Source organism: Camelus ferus, chromosome 2 (assembly GCF_009834535.1).
Source record: "Camelus ferus isolate YT-003-E chromosome 2, BCGSAC_Cfer_1.0, whole genome shotgun sequence".
Lineage (NCBI taxonomy): Eukaryota > Metazoa > Chordata > Mammalia > Artiodactyla > Camelidae > Camelus > Camelus ferus.
Window position 1 is genome coordinate 35348324 of NC_045697.1, and position 25282 is coordinate 35373605.

Genomic DNA, 25282 nt, shown 5'->3' on the forward strand with positions numbered 1-25282 from the left:
ATCTGATTTTTTTGCCCCGCGGCGGGTCCCAGGCCCCGGGTCCCGCACACTGTGCGGTGGCGCCGGCGGAGGCCGTGGCGGTGGCGCGGGGCTGCTGGGCGTCCGAGACCGCGGGGAGTGCACGGGCGGCGTGAAGCCGGGCGGGCCGAGCTGGGTGTGGCGGGGCGGCCCCACCCTCGCCTCAGCGGAGCGCGCGCGCCGCGCGGGCGGAGGGAAACTCTTAGCGGGCCGGGAGGACGCGGCGGCCGGCCGGGGGCGCGGGGTGTGCACGGCGGGGCGGCCGCGCGGCTCCCGTCGAAAGCGCCGCTCCTGCCGCGGCCATGCCCTCGCCGTGGAGAGAGGTGCTCCTGGAGAGCCTCCTGGGTAAGCCGAGGCCGCCTGCCGCGCGTTCGCGGTGCCCGGCCGGGTTGGCAGAGCTCCGGGAGGGAGGAAAGCGCGCTCGGAGCCCGGAATAGAGATGCTTATCGCCCGTGGGAACTTTTGCTGCTGAAGGGGTAAAAGAAAAAGAAAAAAAGAAAAAGAAAAAGAAAAAGGAAAAAAGCCTTAGATTGAGGTTCGGAGCCGAGGATTCAGAGCTCCCACGAGTCCTCCCGAGCTCCCGCGCCACCCTGGGGTGCGGCTTCTTCACGTTTCGCCCTTGAACCGCGTGGCTGGTACCAACCCCAAGACCCATCACCCCATGAACTTGACCTTACATAAAGAAAGGGGCACCTGTTTCCCCTGGCGGCTGTAGGTGAGCACCCAGGGCGCTCGGTTTGGCTCAGCCCAAGTGGCCTTGGGTAGTGGCTGCACATTTGAGCACTTGGCCGAAAGCGTCGAACTCGAGTCCTGTGTGCTCACTTAGCAGCTTTGCAAAAAGTCCCAAGAAAAATGATTGGTGTCATTCTGTCGGGTTTGTAGGATTAAAATCAGAAGTCCCAGACAGACCTTTGGGAGATTGCTAGAATCTCGCTGTTCATGGGGAAACAAGCATTCCAAGTGACCCGAAAGGGGCACTTTCCTAAGAACTTGATTTTCTGGGAGTTTTAAGTGCCCAAGGGGGCCCATTTTTTGGCTTAATCTGTATCTCCGCGATGTGAAGCGAGTTACATTCAGTAAGTACCCAGGGTGCTAGGTGCTCTGTGTGCTTGATCTCGTTTTGTCTTAATGGCTCTGTGAGGTGGTTAAAAGTACTGTTTTGCTGACTAAGAGTGGACTGGAACCGGACTGCTCGGTTTTAAGTTCACTCTGCCATTTGCTACTTTTGTGACCTTAGGCAGTTACTTAACTCTCTGAGTCTTGGGGGGCTTTTTTGGTGGTGGTGGTGGTGGTGGTGGTTTGAGTTTGCATTTGTAAGAGGGGAGTAGAAATAGTGTCAATAGGGCACGGGTTGTATGAGGAATAAGAGAGAAGATGGCTGTAAATACTTAGCACAGTGCCTAGCACATGGTAAATGCCCACCAGTTAATTATCACCATTGTAGAAGACGACAGTTTGTAGTAGCAGAGGAGAAAGTGAGTATTCCACTGCTGGATACTGTACCCGAAGGGCTAGGTTTAAAATGGTCCACTCACAAGATAATGATTATTGCCTAACTAACCTGCCTTTAGCTGAAGTGGAAGGAAAGAGTCTTGCTGTTTGTTGCTCTTTTTGATTTTCATGATATTATCATTGAAGAAGGGTTGACTTAGGAAATTTTATCAATCAGGGTTCTGACAGGAAATCACATTCAACCCAGAAGTTCCAAATGGAGAGTCTTTAATAATACCGATAGGGGTATGAATGAGGTTAAAGGGACAAACAAGGGATGTTGAGGGACTCAGAAAAGCAGGAAGCCATTCTCATCCTGGGCCTGACAGGGGAATGGGAGGAATTCTGTTACTGGAACCCAGTTAAGGCCAGAATCCTGAAGGAGAGTGGTCAGCTAGAGCAGTTGGAGTGGATGGCAGGGCTACGGTTTGAAACCATGACGAAAGTAAACTTTGTTTCTTAGAAACTTTTTTTTTTTTTTTTTTTTTAAGGATATGTTTCTTGGTCTCTCTGCCATGGCCTGGGACCAATGATCTATTACTTTCCTCTGCAAACACTGGGACTCACTGGGCTGGAGGCTTTTGCCATAGCATTTCTTTCTCCAGTCTTCCTCATGATTACTCCTTTCTGGGAGCTGGTTAACAAGAAGTGGGTGCTCGCCCTGCTGCGGATAATCACCGTTGGTAAGATTTGACAGTGATTCCTTAAGTTTTTTATTTTTAATTAACAATCAAGTGACAGTATGTAGACTGTTCTTTTGGAAGCTAAGTGATTACATAAAAAATAAAAGATGTCTCTTCCTCTTACTACTATCTTGAAGAGTTTTAGTGGAATTAGAAGACTAAGACCCAGAGTCAGCATATTTACATGTCTAACTTTCCTGTCAGACTGGAAAAGCTTAAAGATCACTGAAATGAAGAGGGAAAAGATACCTTGCAGAACAGGTCAAGTCTGGAATACATGGTGTTCTTTTTCTGTGACACAAATCTCAGAAGCCATTAAAAATTCCTAAATGATACTGCATAAAAATGTGAAAATTATGCATGATGAACAGCATAAAAAGCAAAGGTAAACAACAGATTAGAAGAAGTATTGCACCTCTTCTACTCAAAGAGCTGATTTTACTAATATATGGAGTTTTTACACATCAATAATAAAAAAGAACCACAACTCAATGGAAAAGAAATATGATCAGTTTACTGGAAAGGAAATAGAATTCGTTCTTAAAAAGATACTAAAATGTATACAATACAATACATACATATATAAAACACATACAATACAGTACATATATACACACATATTTATAGATAGGTTTACATGTCAGATTGGCAAAGAACAAACTGATAACACTGTCTTGTAACCATGGGAAACAGGCACTCGTGCACTGCTGGTGGGAATGTAAATTAGCATAACTTCTGCAAAAGACAATTTAGCAGTATTTATCTAAATTACCACACACACACACACACACACATTCAGCAGCTCCACTTTTGGGAGTATGTTCTACAGATAATACTCACATATGTGTAACATGATAAAAATAGAAAATTATTGAATCATTGCAACAATGTTTGTAATAATGACATTAGAAATAAGCTAAATGTCATTTATGTGGGATAGATTAGTTAAATAAATTGTGGTTATGAAACTTGGAATATGATAGAATATAAATGCAGCTATATTAAAGAATGAGAACATTTATATAAGGAAATGGAATGTTCTTCAAAATACATTATTAAGTGGGGAAAAAAGGAGCACTAAACAGTATGTGCAGAATACTAATATTTGTGTAAACTAGGTTAGATGAAAATATATTGAGTAATTAATTGAACATGCAGTAAATAGCTCTGAGAGTATTTTTTAAATACCCAGCTGATATCATTTTAGTAGCTTATAGGGTGAAAAATATGGTACCTAGACACAGGGATGAAATGGGAACTTTGCACTGTGTACCTTTTATACCTTTGAATTCTGAATTTCGATATGTTACATTGCCCAAAGCCAGCAACTAAAAAGATTTGACACATACATTTACTATCACAAAGAATTGAGATTATTAATATTAATAAATATTGAGAGACCTTGGAAAGGGACTAGTAGTAAAAAAGTAAGAAGACGAGGTCATGGAGAAAATGTTTAAAAAATCAAAACGCCAGACTCTAGTCTGGTTGAATCTGCAGTTGAAAAATCTTGCCCTTCTTCTGTTAACATGCTTGGTTTCTCTGAGTTTTCCAAGTGGCATTTGTTCATGAACCATGCTGTATATTTCTTCCATCTGGGAACAGTCATTTGACATTTTTTCAGAAACAGTGACAGAAATCCCTAGGGAGTGGCCTGCTTTTCTGTGTGTCAGTCCCTGAAGAAGGCAGAACATGGGTAGCAAGTGCAGTGAGATCTGTGGCAGCCCACAGAGGTCTTGAGCTCAGAAACAGCAGTGGTAAAGACCACAGGAAAATGCATCCTTTGAAAAGATGGTATCCACAGGAATGAAAAGACATCACATAACTGTGAAATTTTCAGCTCCAAAAATAATAGAGGTGAAACTTTCTACCCTGAATTGAGTATATATAGAACTAAGTTCAATTGCCCTTGGCTTACAGCATCCTGTGAGTGACCGCGGCCTCATCACTCCTCGGCTGGAGGGATCTCGTCAGTGGCACTTTTCCGTTGCCTTTGCTCAGTGCTGCCCCTGCCAGCTTTACCTATGAGACCACCCACCGAGCAGTTCCTGGGACAGTTCTTTATATTTGAGTCCCGTTCTGGACCAGTAACTTCTGGTGGCTATAATGTAATAGTAAATAAGTTTGGGGTGTGGTGTTTGGGATGCTTCTTGTCGTTCCCCTTTCATCTCCTTCCTCTGAGCAGAGGCAGAGTTGTATTCGAGAAAGTGGAGCAGGTAGGAAAGTGACTCAGAGTTGAGCATGAGGAGGCCAGTTTCTGCCAGATACTCTTCCACGTAACCATTGAGCTTCGCTGATGCTAAACAGAAGATGCAGTAAGCCTTAAACTCCCTTTTCAGATGCTTCTTAAGGAAATGAAACAACTTTGTTTTTAAAGAGTCCTAAAGTATTCTTACATAACTACAAAAAAGTGTTACATGCTATCCCCCTGCTGACACATAGGATATTCTAGGTTAATTACTATGTAGTCAACTATTTAAATAGTTCATACAACAATTGATTCACATTATTTTTGACCTTAAATATTTTGACCCACTAATGTGGCTATGATCAAAAAGATAGACAATAATAAGTATTAGCCAGGATATGAAGATACTGAAATCCTCAGGCATTGCTGGTGGGAATGTAAGATGGTGCAGCTTATTTGGAAAATAGTTTGGCAATTTCTCAAAATGTTAAACACAGTCATCATATGACCCAGCAACTCCACACCTTGGTATAGACCCAAGAAAAATGGAAATATATGTTCCCATAAGACCTGGTACACAAATGTTCATAGCAGCATTATGCATAATAGCCCAAAAGTGGAAACAACCCAAATGCCCATCAACTGATGTATGGATAAATAAATTGCAGTAAATCCATGCAATGGGATATTATTCAGCTATAAAAAGGAATGAAGCACTTATACATGCTACGACATGGATGAACCTTGAAAACTTTATGCTAAGTGGAAAAACTAGTCACAGAAGGCTATATATTGTATGATTCATTTATATGAAATGACCAGAATAGGAAAAATCCACACAGATGGGAAGTAGATTAGTGGCTGCCAGGGGCTAGGGGATGGGGCTGAGGGGAAGAGGAGGAAAAGAGAGTGACTGCTAACAGGTATGGGTTTCTTCTTGGGGTGATGAAAATCTTGTGGCGTCAGTGGCAGCAGTGGCATAACTGTGAATATATTAAAAAACATTGAACTGTGCACTTGAACATGCTGAATTCTATGGTATGAATGATATCGCAATAATAATTTTTCAAAAGATTTATGAGCACTCACAATTATATAGTAACTCATCTTCCTGAGTGTAAACATGGTATCAGACACAACAGTTATCAAACGCATATCGTTGAATACCAGTGCATGATGGCCAGAAATGTTTAGTTCTCCTTAATTTGTTTGTAGGCAGCATTACCTCCTTCCAGTCTCCAAATGCTGAACTTCGGCTGGTGGTCCTTGCACTTGGTCTGTCTTCCTCGCTGATAGTGCAAGCTGTGAAGTGGTGGACAGGCAGTGGTTTGCAAAGGTATGGTTCATATCTTATGCCTAGAGACACACAAGTGTGATCAGTTACCAAAGGGAAAGTTGGGACCAGGGGTTCCAAGATATAGTATTTACCTCGCATAAGGCCTTGTAGAAGTCTCATTTTTTTTTCCCTTTTAACCAAACCAGGATGTGAATATTTGCCATCAGTCGCAATAATGTAAGAAGTAAGGAATTATAACAAGTTGTCCAGGTGATGGGCTGTATAATGGCTAAGGCATGTGAATCATGGCAGATTACCAACAAGACTATCTCATATACTCATATACTACCATGACACTGTGAAATTCATGATGGACAGCGTACACTGAAACCACATAAAAAGTCATTAAAGATATCTTTGTACTTCCAGGTACCTCAGAATCTGGGGATTCATTTTAGGACAGGTTCTTCTTGTTGTTCTCCGCATTTGGTACACCTCACTAAACCCAGTCTGGACTTATCAGATGTCCAACAGAGTGATACTGACATTAAGTACCATAGCTACATTAGATCGCATTTACACAGGTAAGTGTAGGCCCAATTTATTTAGCGATTTTCTCTCTTGCATAGTTCACCTTTCTTATCTGAATGAAACGCATCCTGAAAAAATGGAACTAATCTTTCTGCACTCTATTTCCATTTTCATTTGTTTTTCTTTCCCCCAAGAGAGTCATGGGCACAGGCAATGGACTGTCATCTAAGCAGAAGGCACCTTTTTCTCTCCCGCACAGAGGGTGACAATGACAAGCCATCTCTGGCTCATCTCAGCGTGGAGTGGCAGAGCAGGCCTCACACTCACGGCTGGCTTTCAGCTCTGTCTTCCTTCTTTTTCCCTCTGGACAAGGGTCTCCAAGGATCCTCTGTGCTGACCCCAGAAGACCTTTCACACTCTGGGAAATTATTTGTGAGTGAGGGCCCTGGTTGCTACATGGGTTTTGTTAGTTGATTTTTGGTCTTGTTTTCCCCACGCCTAGACATCGGAAGATATTTTAAGCTCCAAATCTGAAACTTGAAAAGAAGGGAAATTCTATGTATTCACACCACCTTTGAAATCACTCGTCTCCCTCCGGAGCGAACTTTCTCGGAGACACACACATACCTACCTGGGATGTTTGCTTCCTATGCTGATGTGAGCCTCTCCTGAGAAGAAAGGAAAAGTGTTCCTAGATTCTGAACTTGCTCCTGGCTTTTTGTGTCTGTCTCAGTAGATTGCTGTTCTTTGGCAAATACAAGGAGAAATCTCAGAGATGAATGGAATTTTAGAGGGTTTGGCTCACCCTGAACAAAGGGCTTGTATAATTCCCAGTTGGCCCTGATTTGGGCACAAAACAGGGGAACATGATGCGTGTAAATTGGTCGAGTGACATTAGTATTAGTTAGGACATCTAGAACTCAGTCTGGTGCCCTAACATGTTTTATGTTTTATGAAACTAACACGTAAAGGCGGAAACTCAGGCAGCAAATTTCACAGGTGCAGCCTGATAAGTATCAGGACTTCAGGGGATCGCTTACAGTTCCTGACTTCAGTTTTCTTCTTTCTTGCCTCTGTTTTAAATGTATGTGACCCAGTTGTCAGGTGCTTCCTGTGTTTGCTCTGTGCCCCATTTACAAAACTTGACTCCTCACCAGCTCTTCCAGGATATCTGATCATCCTTGGTGTTTTCTGTAGCTTTACTGAAGATGGCCTGGGTCTGGGGGACGGGTCACCCGTCACAGGATGCAGCAGGGTTACTCAGCACGTGCAGGTTGGGTGTCTCTCTTCTCCGAAAACTGCTTAGCCTTCAGGCCCCTGCCTCCCTCTGTCTTCACCACCCTCTCCCGCAGCCCTGTAGCTTTCAGCTCTGCTTCTCCTTTCTCTGACTCCTTTATTGGCAGAATGGCTTTCTTCCTCCTCATGCAATTGGGCTGCCAGCTGCACAGGCAGACCCTGAGGCTGCCTCCTACCCTGCAAGGGCTTCGTGGTGTCACAAAGCACCTGCCCCACGGGTCCTCTGTTTCTACAGAGGAGTTCTCCTGCCAGCATTCTCTCCAGTTGTTACATGGTTGTGTGGGAAGTCATTAATACAACAAGCGTACAGGTGCTGCCTAAGCTCTCTTTCCCAGCTGTGTGAGCTCAGACAAGTTACTTGGTTTTTGTGGGCCTCAGTTTTCTAATCTGTAGAATGGGTTTAGTAAGAAAGCCTACCTCATAAAGATGTGAAGATGAAATGAGTTCATATAAAGGGCTGGGGCCAGGGCCTGGTACCTAGTAACTGCTCAGTCACAGCACTGTTATCACTCCTGGGATGCAGAGGGTTAGACAAGAGGCCTGTTCTCTTGGGCAGAAGCAGCCTGGTGTACCGGAAGCGTTCTGCTCAAGGTGGACTGCATTTGTTCCCAGAACATACTTTTCACTTTTCCTATGTGCATTTTAGCTCCTACTGTGGACTTCACATGAAGTCAGTAACTTTCTGTGTTTTCAATTGTCAGATTCCAAAATGCTTTCTTCTCCCTAAACTGTCCCTGATCTAGGCTGCCTGACATCACCTCTCCCAGCGCATTCTGCTTTGTGCTGTTGCCTGTCTCCTCTCCCCTTCTAAAGTAAGCTCCTTGAAGCCAGCTACCATTTCTTACTGGCTTAAAGTCTGTTAAATATGGAGGGTAAATTGCCATGTAACTGACGCTTTCCCATGTTTCATTCTAGATGGTGACGGCTGCAAGCCGGAGGGGAAGAAGCCTGGGGAGGCGGCCAAGGGGTTGGCTGCCAGACCTAACTGGTTGTTGGCGGGGGCTGCCTTCGGCAGTCTCATGTTCCTCACCCACTGGATTTTCGGGGAGGTCTCTCTTGTTTCCAGATGGGCAGTGAGCGGGCATCCCCATCCAGGGCCAGATCCTAACCCGTTCGGGTGAGTTGGGGTTTGGAAACAATCCAGAAATTGGCTAGTGCAGTTGAGGAAATTCCTCCTCTGTTTGAGCAGCCAAATGTTTCATATTCCACTTGCCCTCGACGCTGGAAACATTGCATGAAATTACTGTGTCCTCTGGAGATGAGGGAGCCGGGGGGCATTTACCCCAGTGCCGAGGGACTGCTGGGAGGTACATGAGGGAGGGCTGAGGATTGTGCACGGCTCCGTAAGAGGTCCTGGGAGCTCCTGCCCAGGGCCTTCTGAGGAATTCCCGCAGAGCAGAGCCTTCTCAGTGGCAGGGGAGGTGCGGCATCCCCAGGCCGTTTCCTCCAGATCTTCCCATTACAGTGACAGTCATCTGGCAAGACGAGACCGGGGTCGGATGAGAGACCAGGTTGGCAGTGGGGCCTAGAGCTCTCATCTCTGCAAAGGAGGAAGCCCAGGGAGATCTCTGCCTCCTCTGTACCCTGGGACTCATTCTAACCAGGGGCACCCAAGGAGTTAGCAATCGTGAGCTTAAGTGTTGGTGTATGTGCTGGGTCCTCACTGACCCTCTCCCTGCTCTTCCTGACACCTTTTTTCTCCCGTGGCCAGGTCCAGCCTTTCATGTAAAAAAGATCAGAGGAACCCTGAAAACATCTGTTCTCTCTTAATGTGCTGGAATCCCCGCATTTGCAGACACATTGGCTCCTTCCGCTGCCGACATCTGGGCACATCCCCCAGGTGTCTCACACTCAGCATGTCTGAGTCTGGGCTTCGTAGTTTTCACTCCCTGGACATGTTCTTCCTCTTCTATGCCTTGGTTCACTCTGTCTTTCACTCCACCATCCAAGCAGGAACCCAGGAGTCACCTCAGAATCCTGTATCTTCCTCATTTCCTGCCTCTAATTTGGCATTAAGTCCAATCAATTGTACTGCTTCTCTGAAAGTATCTGCCCCTTCCTCCCTGTCCCCAGCCATATCTCATTTCATCAGGCTATTGCTGTTGTCTTCAGACCATCTTTCTTCAGCCTGGCCTTCTCCGCACTGCTCCAGAGTGAGCTCTCCAAAGTGCAGATGTGACTCCATCACCCTTGCTTGAAACCTTTCAGCATTCCGCCCCCAAACCAGGTCATACAAGGCGGGACCTGCACCCCACCCTCACTTTTACAGATGCCCCCTGACTTACCCGCGTGCTTCACCTGGGCTGATCACTTTCAGTTCCCCAGCTGTGCCCGACTATTCCAGTCCTCCATCCGTGTACATGTGCTCTTCTCTCTGTCTGGGCTGCCTTCTCTGCCTTGATGTCCTGGCAAGCTCTTACTCACCCTTCAAAACCTAGTTCAAGCATCTCCTCCATGAAGTCTTCCCTGATTACCCCAAGGCTTCCTTAATGCCACTGACTACTTTGAATCCCCACCCCATCCTCTACCCTACTTCTTATATCTCTGATAATTATTCTGTATTACAGACTGTTTATATGACGTTATTTTATGTCCTTCATCCTTTCTAGACACTAAGCGCCTTGAGGGCAGGGAATGGGAAAAAGAACTAATAACTAATGACTTTCTCTGTGTTGGGCCCTGAGCTAGGAAGTTTACATATGTCATCTCATCCACGGTCTATATCTTTTTGATCCTGGGTGCTCTAGCATATTTAGGAGGAAGGGAGAGAAGGAAGAAAGGCACAAAGGAGGAGAGGGGAAGGAAGGAGTTTATTCTCATGGGTTAAAGCTTTGTTTCCAAAGCTCCCATGAAAACAAGCATAGGTCATGTGGAAGAGCCACAGGAGAGCTGGGCCAAGAGCCCAAGGGCTGAGGGCCGGCTTGGCCAATAGTAACTCATTATTCACCTTTGGACCAGTCACCTGACATCTCTGGTCCTGTTTTCCTTACCTGTAAAATGAGGGTTTTCTTTTCAGACATTTTATGATTTTCTGTGTGCTGGAGTGAGACATTAAAGATGGAGATGCAACTCAGGAGACGAGCGTTTCCCAAACTGTGTGGTGCAGAACAGTGGCTTCTCAAGATGTTAATAGGTACCCTGAGAGAAAAGACAAACAAAACCAAACCTCTTTCAGATCTGTAGGATTTGGAAACGCTGCCCTTCTCCTTCCTTCTTTGTGATTCACAAGGCCCATGAACATCACAGAGATTCTAGGGGAGAGGGCAGTTCTCAAACGTACGTGAGCCTGGAGTTCCTTTTTTAGAACACCTATTCACATCTCATGAAACGCCACGCTAGACCATCATACCCTGTGACCATTGTGGTAGGAACTGCTTTCTAAAATTCTCTGGGTTCTACTTAAGGGAATGGGTCATAAGCAGGTTTTGAAGGGATGAAGATGTGGGAGATGGGAGGAAGGCGAGAGAGCCACAGATGGCGCTGAGGGGATTTGGGGAAACCGAGGATCAGCACAGACCACAGGCCCTGGGAGGGTGAGGGGCGGCACACACCGTGTTGTTAGTCCGTGCTCCAGTTTCCTGTCTGCCCACCCCAGCTCTCCCCACCCCATTGCTCTTGCTCTCCTGACATCCTTCATTCTCTGCCAGTTGTGTTTACTGTCTGTCCTCCTCCCCCACTGGAACGTGGGCACATGGAGGAAAGGGATCTTTGTACACTGATGGATCCCAAGCACCTAGAACAGAGCCTGGCACATAGTAGGTCTTCATAAACATTTGTTGTTGAATTAGGGATAGGCAACAGTCAACGATGTCCTCCATGGCCTTTTTTAAAAAATTGAAATATAGTTGATTTACAGTGTTGTGTTAGTTTCTGGTGTACAGCATAGTGATATATATATGCATATATATTCTTTTTCTTATTCTTTTTCATCATAGGTTATTACAAGCTATTTAATATAGTTCCTTGTGCTATACAGTAGGACCTTGTTGTTTATCTATTTTATATGTAGTAGTTAGTATCTGCTAATCCCAAACTCTTATTTTATCCTTCCCCAACCTCTTTCCCCTTTGGTAACCATAATTTTGTTTTCATTCATGTCAAGTCAGAGTTGCTTTTATGTCAGTGTTCTGAATGTATGTAATATGGGTCCTAGTGGACTTTTGTTATCTTGTTGGTTGTTGCACACTCATAGCATCTCTTAGATGTGCCTCAAGGTAGGAGATACGTTTCTGTTTTGTATTTGGGATGGTGTCATATTAACAATGTCAGGTGTCTTATAACATGTCATTTTTTTTTTTTTTTAACAGGGGTGCAGTTCTGCTGGGCTTGGTGGGTGGATTAATGATTTCGCCTTGTTCATGGTTTCCTGGTTCCAGTCTCATCTGGTGGGTTACAGGTACGTGGAGTTGCTCTGCAGAAATGCTTGGTTGCTCAATTTACTTGCAAGCTTGAGCACCTAGAGTGGAAGTAGATGACTGTACAAACACATGCAGCTGCCAGGTGGCCTGCTCAAATCAGCTGCAGCCACTGGAACCCAGACGTCCCCCCGGTTCCCAGTGGCTTCGGGCTCCACGTTCCTGCTTCCTTCTGCTCCGTTTCCCCCGCTCCTCCTGCAGCTGTCTTACTCCCCCGGGCTATACTGACATAATCTTGCCTGTCTCCTAAATGACTTATCCAGGCCCAGGGGTCATAACCGTTTTCCTGATGGTCTGAGTTGCTGGAGGGTTAGATATTGCCACGTAGCCGACCTTTTCCCCTCTCCAAGATCCCTCGCTTCTCTGGTTTTCAGGAGTGCCCACCTTTGGGACTCCACATGAAGCTCAATTTCCCTTTCTCTTTCGTATATTACAGTTTCATCCTCACGCCTCTCCCCAGCCTTGGGGTCCACGTTTACTCATTCAAAGGCTTGAACCCTCTCTCCTCAGTCACTCCCTTTAGGACTACAGAATATTGATGAAGACTGTCATGTTTGAGGAGCACTCCTTATTTTTATGCTTATGACTGTTTTATCACTGGGACTGAATTACACCACCCTCCTCCCTTCCCCTCAAAATGCAGAAGTGGGTAGAGTCAGTGTTAGTGTTAAATAAAAAATCCCCACTCTGTGCCAGGGCAAACACGTGTTTGGTTTCTATGAGGAGAGATGTCCTTATATATTTTAATTAAGCAGGCGATTCAGAGGGTTGTGCTAAATGCTGGGTGCGGCTTTGTGAGGCTACAGGTAATGGTAATAGACGAGATGGGTTGAATAACACAATAGGTACATTCTCCTACACCGTAAGCGCCACCACCCTTGCATGGAGACGTGTGCGTCATCCAAATAGGCTGCGCAGTTAATGAGGTTAACCAGGTCCTCATCCTCCTGGAGCTGTGTGAGCAAACAGCTGCAGTCACATTGATTACTTTTACTTGCTTGTGTAATTTCGGGTCGGCATTCTGTATGGGGTCTGTGGAAGTTTGTGTGAATATAATATAGGAGTAACCTTCCTTCTCATCAGAGAGATACCTCCTGAGATTCCGCAGGAAAAGAGGCAGATAACATTGTAACTGCTGAGTTTGCAATGAGCATGGAGAGCTTCTTAATCTGCCTGCAATTTGTCTAAGGAACATGGAATACACTGAAAGTCTGTTCAGCATTTATATTATGCCTTTTCTCATGGAATAGAAGCAAAATACCTACTGGGCAGGGAATTAGCAGCTTCATGTTAAACATGGGAAAACTGAGGATCACAGAAACATAAACTTAAAGAACAGAAAAGCTGTGAACTTAGAGTTTTATGCTTATCCTTATTTCCCCAGATAAGTAAGCACAGCCTTGAGAGTCAAACCTAATCTAGTCTGGCTGTCTCTCTGAGCTATTAAATAGAAGGCCTTAGGGGCAGCAGATTTAAGGCTTCTGGTGGGCTGTTTGCAGCAGAGAGGAAAGCAGGACCATAACTCACAAGCTTCAGCTCCCTCTCTGATGCCTGCTCACCTGAATTAAGTCGGAGCTCACATTTAATTACCTAGAGATGGTGCCCACTTTCCACTGTGATTCATCTCTGGAAAACACCCATAAAGCAGAATATAGAAAAATAAAATTATTTTTTCATTGTACCATTGAAGTTTGCAATCCCAATTGGGTCTTAGCATGAAATTAATTATGTCAGTGACCAGTAGCACATCCGAAATGCAAAGATAAAGGACCTTTAGATCTTGATGGCAATTAAATTAGTAAAATCTAAGTTCTTTTTTTTGTTGTTGTTGGGGGTGGTAATTAGGTTTATTTATTTATTTAGTTACTTTAATGGAAGTACTGGAGATTGAACCCAGGACCTCCTACATGCTAAACATGTTCTCTAACCACTGAGCTATACCCTCCCCCTACAAAGCTCTATTAAAAAAGACATAAATGTACTAAATGCATTGATAGGATCTATGCTGTGTGCTTACAATTTTACTGTATGAGAAATTTGGCCCATTGAAAATAAACATGTTAGTTATGGTAAATATTACTGGAAAGTTTAATTACCATGCATTCTGCTCAGTGTCTTACATGTTGTAAAGATCTGGGGGAGATTATTTGGAAGGACTCAGCCTCAAATGAAAAGTAGTTAAGCTGTACAGTTGAGAGAAAAAGGCAAAGTGACTCACAGTGTATCATATGCTACCACTGGTGTGCAGAAAGGGAGGGAAATGCACATTCGTGCACATTTCTTTCTATGTGCAGATTGTCTCCAGAAGGATGCAGAGGGAAATGCTAACATTGGTTGCCTTCACTAAGGGGAAGGAATAGATGAACCTCCAGGGTTCAGAGGGACTCCGTTTTACTTTAGATTTTGAATGTATAACCTATTTCAAAATACAGTTTTAGTGGATTTAAAAATATGTAGCCCATTTAAAAATAGAAACTAAATTAAAAATGCAAGTGATAACAGTCAAAGGAAATTTGAAGCGATGTTTTCTTTCCCTTCAGATAATTCTTTGTTGTAAGAGAAGCAACAAAGCTATTTTGCTGTCTTTAGATTAGAATATCAAATTAGGACTCATTCTTTTGAAAAATAGTCATTGTGAGCTGGTAAACAGGAACAATTCACTGTCACTAATAATCAAATAAATGAAAATCAAAGTATGGTATGACTTTCATCATTAATTTGATAAGGATTTTTAGAAAGACATACTTTTGGCGGGGTTCAAAAGGGGAGACTTGGCAGGGATTCTGGAGAAACTGGAAACTGGGGTAGCCTCTCAGGAGGGCAGGTAACCACAAGAAATGACTCTTCAAAATGCTTGCCTCTTGATGCAGTAGTTTGTGCTTCGTTTTTTTCTTTTAGGGGAGGAGGCAATTAGGTTTACTTATTAACTTATTTTTTAAGTGGAGGTACGGGGGAATGAACCCAGGACCTTGTGCGTGCTAGGCAGGCACTCTACCACTGAGCTATCCCCTCCCCCAGTAGTTTATACTTCTAAGAATCTTTTTAAGAATTATTTTCAGGAAATAATCAGAGTTGTAGTAAGAGATTTACTGACAAAAAAAGATGTTCCTCATAGTGTCGGAAGCTTCCTAAATGGCCAACAATAGGAAAATGGTTGCTTACATTGGGGTATATTTATCCGGTGGAATAGTATATGTACATAATATGTTTTAGAAGAAAAATATTAATAACATGAAAAATGTTCTTGATATAATGACCCATAAAGAGCAGAATATAGTCCTCAATATGTGATGTGATTCCATTTATGTAAAAATACTTCTGTATGTACATGGAAAAAGACATGGGGAAATAAATACATAGGAATATTAGCTGTGATCATCTCATCTCAGGCTTAGGCCATCCCTAATTGCTTCTTTATAGTTCAGTGGTCTTAAATTTTCTACAGTGAATAAGCATTACATTTGTTTACTGCAAAATGAAAAAAATTTTGGCAATGAAAATAACCATTGTCAGGTCTAAGAATTTGAAGGTCTAACGATGGAGTTAAAATCTTTGGGTTGTAGTGGGCCCTGCGATCTGGTTCTCGTGTTCATCTGAGTGATGTTCTTTTTGAAGTGGGGAGGAATAGACAATCACATGGCAGTTGTCCTGGGATGGAACAAGTTGACAGGTGAGAGCTGTGGGATACTCAGAAGCCAGCTGGATCCACTTCCTGGAGCGCTTGCCCCAAGCAGGGAGGAGTCTACTGTGGACACCCCTGCAGCGTGGGTCGCAATTATATAACATTGATTGAAATTTCTAATGTCTAGAAAATGTCCTGTTCTATGGAAAGGTGTTATATTGGTGGCTCCAAAATGAGGTCCTGTAAGACCCTGCTGTGCTGCTGTCTTCAAGCGAATTTCTTAGGAATATGGAGAAATGTCTATTCCCTCAGATTTGGCTCAACATATTAGCAAACATGTACTAAGTGTCTGCTGCGGACCAGGTGGATTGCGCATCTCCCAGCACCTCTCCAGTGGTGTGTGACGGGTGAACTGCCTGCAGAAAGAACAGGAAAGCAGTGTGTCTACCATGCTGCCTCAGTCACAGCTTCCTGTGGGGCTGTGTGACTGGGAAAGGCAGTTTATGTATCATGGGATGATGGGCAGCATTTAAATGGATGGAAACTCCTTTAGAAAGTTTCTTAACAAAAATGTTCTAGAAGCCACACTGACTCTACATGTTTTCTAATGTCCTAGATCCGGCTGGTAAAATTAATATAATTTTGGTGTTACAGATAATTGCAGTTTTTGCTATAAGGGTCTTAACACAAATAACCTTCTCCTAAGCTAAATGCCTTCTCCTCTCCCCCTGCTCTTCCCGAAGAAGCAGCCCTGGACTGAGACTCACTGGACTCACATTCCACCTCCAGCTGTGCAAGTAACTAGCTGCGTGACCTTGAGCAAAGCGTGTTAACCTGGCTAAGACCTTAGTTTCTTACCAGTCTGAAAATTGGACCAGTACGCCCCTGAGGTCCCTTTTGGCTCTAAATAGCTATAAGCTTATTATTCCTCTCTCTCTCTCTTTCTTTTTTAAGAACATGGAAGAGCCTGTTACTGCTTTTCTGGCTGATGCTTTTCCTTTCTGTCTCTCAAACAGGAGCGGCCTCAGCTGCGGGCCTCCTGTACCTGCCCACGTGGGCAGCCGCTGTCTCGGGCTGGGTGCTGGCCCTCTTCACGGCGTCCATGTGGCCTCACGTGCTTGGACACCTTATGAGCTCAGAGTCAAGCCCTGGGAAACCCATGACCATTGCCATGATATTTTATCTTCTAGAAATATTTTTCTGTGCTTGGTGCACGGCTTTTAAATTTGTCCCAGGAGGTGTGTATGCTAGAGAAAGATCTGATATGCTTCTGGGTAAGTACATTTGAAAGGTCTGGGTTGAAGGAAGTACTCAAAAATACTCTTCAGGACCGATCAGGATTTAGTACTTTACACAACTGGAGGAAATAAATAGGATGGTCTTGCCTTTCTTATTAAAATAGACTCTGGAGGAATGTCTAAATTACTATTTAAAAACAAATTTCTTAGTTCATTGAGTTTCAGTAATGTTTCTTACTGCAAAGGCCTTTGCAGTGAATAGCAGTTAAAAAAACCGTTTGATCTATGACAATATATGAAAGAGGTACTCTATAATGCTCATGTTATATGATAATGATATCATAATAATGATGTGTATTCTATGATTACAGGAAGAGCTATGAACATGGTGCTCACATTGCTATTTCAGTGGTAGGCTCATAAATATATATATGGAAGTGTGATTTTTTTTTTGTTCCCCTGAATTTTATGTATGGTTTTTATTTACCCTATGTTTACCGATAAAATATATTTTGCAGACATGAATCTTAGTGTAAATGATAAATTCTCAAGTCATAGACTGCATATCTTCCATTTCAGTGGTTCTGAACTTACGTACCCAGATTAAAATTTCATGAACTTAGTTCAGTATTTCAGAAGTTGTCTTCTGGAAATAATGAAATTACCGATGTCTACCAGGCATACCCAGATCAAATGTCGCCTGTCGTTTTCGTTTAAGTAAAACATGTCAGATGCCTTCGGGCTAAAATCTTTGCAAGCTGAAGAAACAGAACATGTTAATAGGGGATTCAGTTCTTGTTTGTTCAAGCGTTTTTCCATTTGCTCATTTATTCATTAAAAAATCATCGTGCTCCTACTGGGGTCCAGGCACAGTGCCGGGTGCTGGGGATTTAGGAGACAGAGTCCTGCCCACCTGGAGCATCAGGGTAGTGGGGGCAACACCACACATCAGACTGGACAAGTATTAGGGGGTCACCGCTGGGGTGGGTGCTGCTCACAAGTCTGGGCTTCTGCTTGTGCTCGTCTGCAGTCTCCTCCTTGTGCCCTTGGTGCACATCCAGCCGCTCTCTACATTTTAATGTAAACTTTGCTGCTCCATGAGCCAGACATCTGTCAGGACAGGCTGATTTGGAAGAGAGATTTTTAAATTACATGGAATGTTTTAAAACAACTTTTGAGAATTGGATATTTCTAGCTTGACACCCAGGCTGTCGTCTGATCAGAGACAGACATTGCTGCATCTCCTCTGCGATACTCTTGGCTCTGCGAACTTGGTATTTCTTCTGATTTCTTTCAGGTGTGTGTACTCTGTCCTGCTCTGTCTCCCTGTCCAATGCCCTGCTTCTTTCTTACTCCAGCTTGCTTAGAGGTCTGCCATGTGGAGCTAATGACTGAAAGTAAGAGCCATTCTAAGCATGCATTTCTTTCTTTAGAATATTATGAATGATGGGCCGTTTGAGTTTCTTCTTACTTCTTATGGGACTGCAGAAACAATGCTTTATTCTAGCTTCAAACAACTAAATTCTTTTTAGTAAGAGTGACATTATGTTGATAAGGCCACAAAAACTAAGGAACATTGGTCATGTTCAGAGTAGCTTTGAATAACCATTGAAAAGAATCTGTATTACATGAGAAACTAGTTATAAGTCTGTTGTCTAGTTTTCTCCTATCTCCTGGAAATTGCACATAACTTTTTTTTTTTTTTTTGCTAGCCTTCCACCTAAACATAACTTTCACTGGACATTCCCTAATTTATGTACTGTTCAATCACACCTTTGTTTCCATTCTTACTATATACGACATTAGAAGTACGTACAATTCACCTGTAAGCGGTGTTGTAACACACCCCACTTGACAAGGTGTGAGCTGCAGCGTGCGTCCTCTGGGCAGACCCACAATCCAGGCCAGAGTTGTTGCCACAAACGCTGCTACATTAAGAACCTCCGTATCGTCCTTGTGTGCTCCTCGACTCAGTGAATGTGGTCCCTTCACTCAGGACTGAGTCCCTGAGGCAGTCCAGAAGGCTGCTTTCTCCTGTCTTCATCCTTCCCTGCACCATCAGCAGTCAGTGGCAGATACCAATACCAACTTAACAACTAGGAAACACTCAGGAAATAGAAGGAAACCCCTCATCAACAAAAGGCTGGTTTTGGTCTTCTAAAGCATAATTTCTAGAACTCTGGCTGATTTCTTATGATCATCCCAGTGATCAAAAGTAATATTGGAAGTAATTGCTTAGGTACTGAGATAATAAGGGCATTTCCAGGCTGTGTCCATTTAAATGAAGTCTAGGCTCCTAGAATTTACCACTAGAAGAATTTTTGGATTGAAATGTAATATATTTGTCTTTCTTTTTTTTTAACAGGGATAATAATGCTAATTATTGGGCTGAATACGCTATTTGGTCCAAAGAAAAGCCTTGACTTTCTTCTTCAAACAAAAGATAGCCCTAAAGTGCTTTTCAGAAAGAGTGAAAAATACGTGAAACTTTGTGAGTATAGTTTTGCTTTATTTTTAAAAGCATTTTATTATAAATCAAAATTTTCAAACATGTGAAATTAAAGAGTATGAGGAACCCTCATGTACCCTTCAACCCAGTTCCAACAATTATTAACATTTTGCCAGTGTTGTTAATACTCATCTTCCTTGCTTTTTTTTTTTAGATAAAACTTTAAAGCAAATCTTTAATATCATGTCATTTCAACAATAAATACTCTATATTAATTTTGGTTCACTTCTAACATAGATTTAACAGGAGAATTTCCAAAATACTTTGTTCTAATAGTTGAAACTAATTCATTTTTTGTTCTCCTTTTTGGGGAGATTAAATATGTTAATGTTTGGAATATTGGTGAACTAGAAATTCACGTATGAAACTAGTTTACTATTCAGTCTGACTCATCTCAAAACATACTAGATTAAATAAAAATGTTTATTGACTGTATAACATTTGCAGATAGTGTGTTAGACTACAATGTACTGCATAACTACGTAATATTATGTAGAATACAAAGACATGTAAAAAACTTGTCTCCACCCTCCAAAACTTACTGTTTTAGTAGAGAAGACAGAATATTATGGTGTAAAAAGCTAAAAAACAATTAAGAAGCTAAAAAAAATTTCAATATATTTCTAAATGTCATAAAGCAGTAAGATCATTATATAAACACTTTCATACATGTTCCATCATAATTTGAAAAGATTATATTAATATTTAGGGGAAATTTTTTAAATTTAGGGTTTTTTTGTGTGTTCTTTTGTTTGAGGCATGTCCCTTAAAACCAGGAACTGGCAGTTTTGTTTGTTTTTATTCTTAAAAATCTTTGTTATTATTATTATTATTATTATTATTATTATTATTATTATTATTATTATTATTATTATTATTAAATTCTTTATTCATTCTTCAAATTGAGGCATTTGAAACAGTTTATTTTCAAAGTTGTTGAGGCTGCTTTGTGTGGTTTTTAAAAACAGACTTTATTTTTTTAGAGCCATTTTAGGTTCACAGCAAAATTGAGTGGAAAGTACAGAGATTTCTTCTGGTCCCCTCTGACCCTACTTATACACAGCCTCCCCTACTGTCAGCATGCCCCACCAGAGGGCCACATTTATGACAACTGATGAACCTACAGTGACATGACACTATCACCCAAAGCCCTTAGTTTACTTTAGGGCTCATTCTTGGTGGTGTGCATTCTGTGGTTTATGACAAATGTATAATGACACGTATTCACCATTATAGTATCATACAGAGTAGTTTCCCTTCCCTAAAAATCCTCTGTGCTCTGCCTGTTCATCCTTCCCCCTCCCTACCAATGCCAACCACTGTCTTTGTCTTTTTAAAAAAATTAATAGATTTTAGTTTTTAGAGCAGTTTTAGGTTTATAGAAAAATTGAACAGAAAGTGTAGAGTTCCCTTATTCCTCCTCACACTCCCATCTCCTCAGTTCTCACTATTGTTAACCTCTTGCATTTTTGCAGTACATTTGTTACAACTGATGAGCCAATAATGATATGTTATTACTAACATCCATAGTTTACATTAGAGTTCACTTTTTTGTTATACATTCTGTGAGTCTGAACAAATTATAATGACATTGATCTACCATTACAGTGTCATGCAGAATAGTTTCACTGCCAAACATCCCACATGCTGGTCTGGTTCATCCTTCCCTCTTTCCTCCAACCCCTGACAACTGCTGATCCTTTTACTGTCTCCATTGTTTTGCCTTTTCCAGAATGTCAGTCTTTGCCTTTTAACTCGAAAATATAATCTATTTTTGCTGTGATTTCTCATCTGCTATGATTATCATTTTACTTTGCTTTGGCTTTTTCTACTTTCTCCAGGTGTATATTCCATTTTTTCTTCTTACTTTTGCATTGAAAAAAATTTTCTTTTTCTCTTTCTTTTTTTCTTATTCTTCTCTTCCTCACTCCTCTTTCTAGTTTGGAAATTACACCTTCACCTTCCAGTTTTTTAGTTGTTGGTTATTTTTTTCTCAGAACATGAAAGATGTTATTCCCCTGTCATCTGACTTCCATTTTTGCTTTTGAGATGTCAGCCATCAGTGTAATCTTTGCTCTTTTGAAGATACTCTGTCTTTTCTCTCTGGCAGCTCTTAGGTGTTCTCTTTGTTTTGATATTCTGGAGTTTCACTGCAATATATTTGGTTGTGGATCCAGTGTGAGTGTTTGGGCTTTCTGAATCTGAAGAGTCATGCTTTTTTTTAAAATCAATTCTGGAAAATTCTCAGCATAATTTCTGCAAATACTTCCTTTTCCCCATCTATTCTCTCCTCTGCTTTTTGACTCCAATTAGATGTGTGTTGAGTCTTCTTATCCCTTCTTCATGTCCCTTAACCTCTTTCATATTCTCTACCTTTGTTCTTAAGCTGTCCCTGGCACTAATTCTCTATTTGGTTTTGTCTGATCTGCTATTTATCTTGTCCAGTGAGTTTCTAATTTCAATTATTATGTAATTTTATTTTTAGAAGTCTATTTAATTTCTTTACAGATATTCCTGACGATTAATTTAATCTCATATTCCTTAGTCATCCTATTGAAGACCCTCTTTTATTTTTCTAAAAATGTTAAGCATGCTTATTTTATATTCTGATTCTAAAAATGTAAATATTTTTGGAAGTATTTTGGGCTTGATTCTGCAGGGTGTTTTCACTATGGTTCCTCCTCATGAAGACTTGTTTTCTTGTACACTACTTCTTATCTATATTTATGGTTTATTTTTATTTTAGTTTGTGGTTCTTGGAACATTTTTAGGGAAGAGTCTTTGAACTGAGTTTAAAGTATGGATTATATATGCATGCCACACATGAAAAGTAACCCAGGAACTAGACATTTCTCCTTTGCACAAAATCCTTGGTTAATAAATTCAATAATTTCATAAATTTTTTTAAAAAACAAACTTAGTTTCTTCTAAACAATTATTTCTTTTTTCTGTTTAGTTTTGTGGCTGCTTGTTGGTGTGGGGTTGTTGGGATTAGGACTACGGCATAAAGCCTATGAGAAGAAATTGGGCAAAGGGGTGAGTAATTAAAAGTTTTGTTATAAACTTTTATACACTATATATATATATATATATGCATACATTTGTACACTTCACCATTGTGATTGAACCCTAGACCTGGGTCTAAGGACTTCAGGGCCCTGGATCTCACCTCTTTAACCTTAGGTCATAGGCTGACAACATAGTGGAGTTATTTTCTGAAGTTTTTGTGGGTGGTTCCATTCTCTTTATAGTCACTAAACTGAGTAATGTTTCTTGTATAGAGATGAGATGCCCAGCTCACTGCTGAGCACACTGAGTTGTGTAGGTTAAGTGGTGGCCCTCCTATGCAGAGAGGTGGTGCTTACCTGAACTTCTGCAGCCCACTTTGACCTGTGTTTTTTCGGTTGCTCTAATCCAGCTGTACTCTTTCACAGGATCCTTGTTGCTGATCAGTTTGTATTAATTTGAAATGGATGGTTAGGGTCAGGCAGTGCATCCTCTGGGCCCATGGACCCCAAAGAGCAACTTTCAGAGTGTGCTGTGCTCCTGAACCTCTGCCTTGCCAGGCCAGTGGAGAGTAACAGCATGTATAACTCAGAACTGGCAGACCACTCTCCAAATATGTTAAAGGACTCTGTGTATCCATCTGTGGTCTCATCTTTCTCCGATGCAAGGGTGACCTCTGCCCGGAATATGCTGTTTATCATCTTCATGCATTTCTTTATATTGTTACTACACATGACATATCCCTAGACAATATTGTTGGTTTTTTTTTTTTTAACACATTTTTAACTTTATCTAAATGATATCTGACATATATATACTTTACAGCTTAATTTTTTACTTAAAATCATCATGGTGAGATTCATCCATATGGAAATATGTAGCCCTAACTCATTTATTAGGGCTGTGTAGTACTCAGGTGTATATACTAGCATTTTTTATTAGCTTTCCCACTTTCCACACTGAAGCAACAGCCAGGTTGTTTCTAATTTTTTTCTATTATAAGCAATGCTTATTATAAATATTCACTTTCCAAACATTCCTCCTAACTTCCAAGCCTAAGCTAGAAATTAGATTCAGATTCATTAGGATAATACCAACTAGCAAATATCTCCTTGTTATTATGAGTTAAATGTGGACAAATGCCTAAAACCGTTCCTTTGCTGAAATACGAATTTTGGTAGAGAGAGATGGAGTAAAGTGGGTCGCTGAAACTGCCGTTGTTCAGTCATCCCAAATTATCATTAAAACAATTCCTCAGGCACCAGCCACAGAGATCTCTGTCGCCATCTGGCCTTTCAGGTTTGGCTTCGACAATGAAGGATGGTCTAGCCTAGAAAGAGCAGCTCAACTGCTCAATGAGACAGGTAAGTCTTACTGGAATTCGTTCCAGGTTTTAAGAAACTACTATTATTACTTTTATTTTGAGCAAGGTCGTACGTGGTGGGAGAAGGGTTTGCTGGGTCATAAACTAATCTCTTAAGAAGGCTTCACTTGGGTGGGCAGCTGCAGGAGGATTAAGCTGCTGTACCCACATCTGTGTTTGCTGGAGAGCCATTCATTCAGCTGATTCTGAACAAAGTCTCACACTGCGTATCTGCAGGAGATTTTTGTCATGCCTTTGCTCTTAGAGATGCCCCTGCTGGTGGCTCCTGTAGCTTGGGAACCCTCTGTTGGGGACCAGAAAACTGTCAGATTAACAGGCAGATTGGGTTGGAGCGATATTCCTTTGCAAAGCAAATCGCTTGCAAGACCCTGAGAGCCAATTTTGTTTGTTTCCAGGCCCTGGGGTGTGCATCTTGGTGTGAAGCATCCTTTAAAATATGTGTGCGTTTGCTTCTTAGATCAACTACGTGGAGCAAGATACATGAAGGGATGAACTTTTCTGGTTATTCCTAACGATAACCGTGTCTCCTGAGAAACTGCAGTCCAGATGATTCTAACACCATTAAGAAATTTCTTTGGTCCTTAGTCCTTTAGCCCTGATTACAGGCCTCTGGGGCACATCTGACCAGGGTATCTGAATACACTTACTTCTGTGCCAGTACCATGGAGGTGTTTGCCCAGGAATAAGGCTATTGTATACTACCCTGTTGTTTTTGAACATAAATTAGGCATTTGAGAAAGGCCTTAAGCTTACTTGAAATTTTGGGAATGATATTAAGAATATTTGAAAAATTAGGAAAATTATGCCTTTATCCTGTCCCGCATTTCCTCAAGGTAACCCATGTTTTAATTACATTCTAAATATGGTAAAATTCCTCTATAGCTCAGACTTGAACCAGTTCACTTTAGTAGCTCATTAGGAACTACTTTGTTTTTTGATTCATGAGTAAAGGCAAAGAATCAAGTTTTACTAACGGTCTTTGTATTGCTGTGGGTAATCACCATGTGGGTTTTTTTTTTTCCTGAACAGGTGCAGATTTCATAACAATTTTGGAGAGTGATGCTTCTAAGCCCTACATTGGGAACAATGACTTAACCATGTGGTTAGGGGAGAAGTTGGGTTTCTATACCGACTTTGGTCCAAGCACAAGGGATCACACTTGGGGGTGAGTGTACCTGGGGAAATAATCTTGAACATATTCCTGAAAGACCAGGCAGCAGAGGCTTGGAGTGGGTAGTTGATATCGTTATTCCTTAGTCCTACGAATATGTCCCAGTGATGCTTCTTGGGGGATGGAGAGACATGCATGTTCCATCATCATTTTAATGGTTTCCCTGTTGCTGAATATATTCAGTTCTTCACTATTATAAACCATTCAGTGTAGGAACTGAGGTTACAGCATTAGACACATTGGACTTGGATGCTGCCCATGGAGCTTACATGCTGCTGTGAAGAGACAAGATAAAGAAATCAGATATCAGATAATTTGAAATAGCAGTAAATGCCGCATAGAAAAGAAGAGTGTCTGGGTGGTCAGGGCAATGGGGATACTGAGGTAGTGTGGTCAGGAAGGTGTCTCTTCGGGCCCCATGATGAGAAGGACCCAGGGCCCAGACGTGGGAAGA

General features: G+C 41.9%; 1 protein-coding gene across 6 annotated transcripts in view; it reads left to right on the forward strand.

The window, feature by feature from the left end:
* CWH43 (cell wall biogenesis 43 C-terminal homolog) overlaps window positions 1–25282 on the forward strand; it is a 53352-nt gene that overhangs the window by 12688 nt on the left and 15382 nt on the right. The window contains exons 1-11 of one of the 6 annotated variants that reach the window (XM_032497251.1): window positions 171–363; window positions 2001–2192; window positions 5596–5716; window positions 6086–6240; window positions 8399–8600; window positions 11791–11879; window positions 16537–16794; window positions 19124–19249; window positions 22224–22303; window positions 23532–23637; window positions 24687–24822. In XM_032497251.1, coding sequence (XP_032353142.1) covers window positions 321–363; window positions 2001–2192; window positions 5596–5716; window positions 6086–6240; window positions 8399–8600; window positions 11791–11879; window positions 16537–16794; window positions 19124–19249; window positions 22224–22303; window positions 23532–23637; window positions 24687–24822 — 1508 coding nt within the window. In that variant the 5' untranslated portion in view covers window positions 171–320. Of the gene's footprint in view, window positions 1–170; window positions 364–410; window positions 734–2000; window positions 2193–5595; window positions 5717–6085; window positions 6241–8398; window positions 8601–11790; window positions 11880–16536; window positions 16795–19123; window positions 19250–22223; window positions 22304–23531; window positions 23638–24686; window positions 24823–25282 lie in introns of those variants that run through there. The other 5 variants (XM_032497245.1, XM_006185944.3, XM_032497264.1 and 2 more) reach the window with 5 other exon arrangements.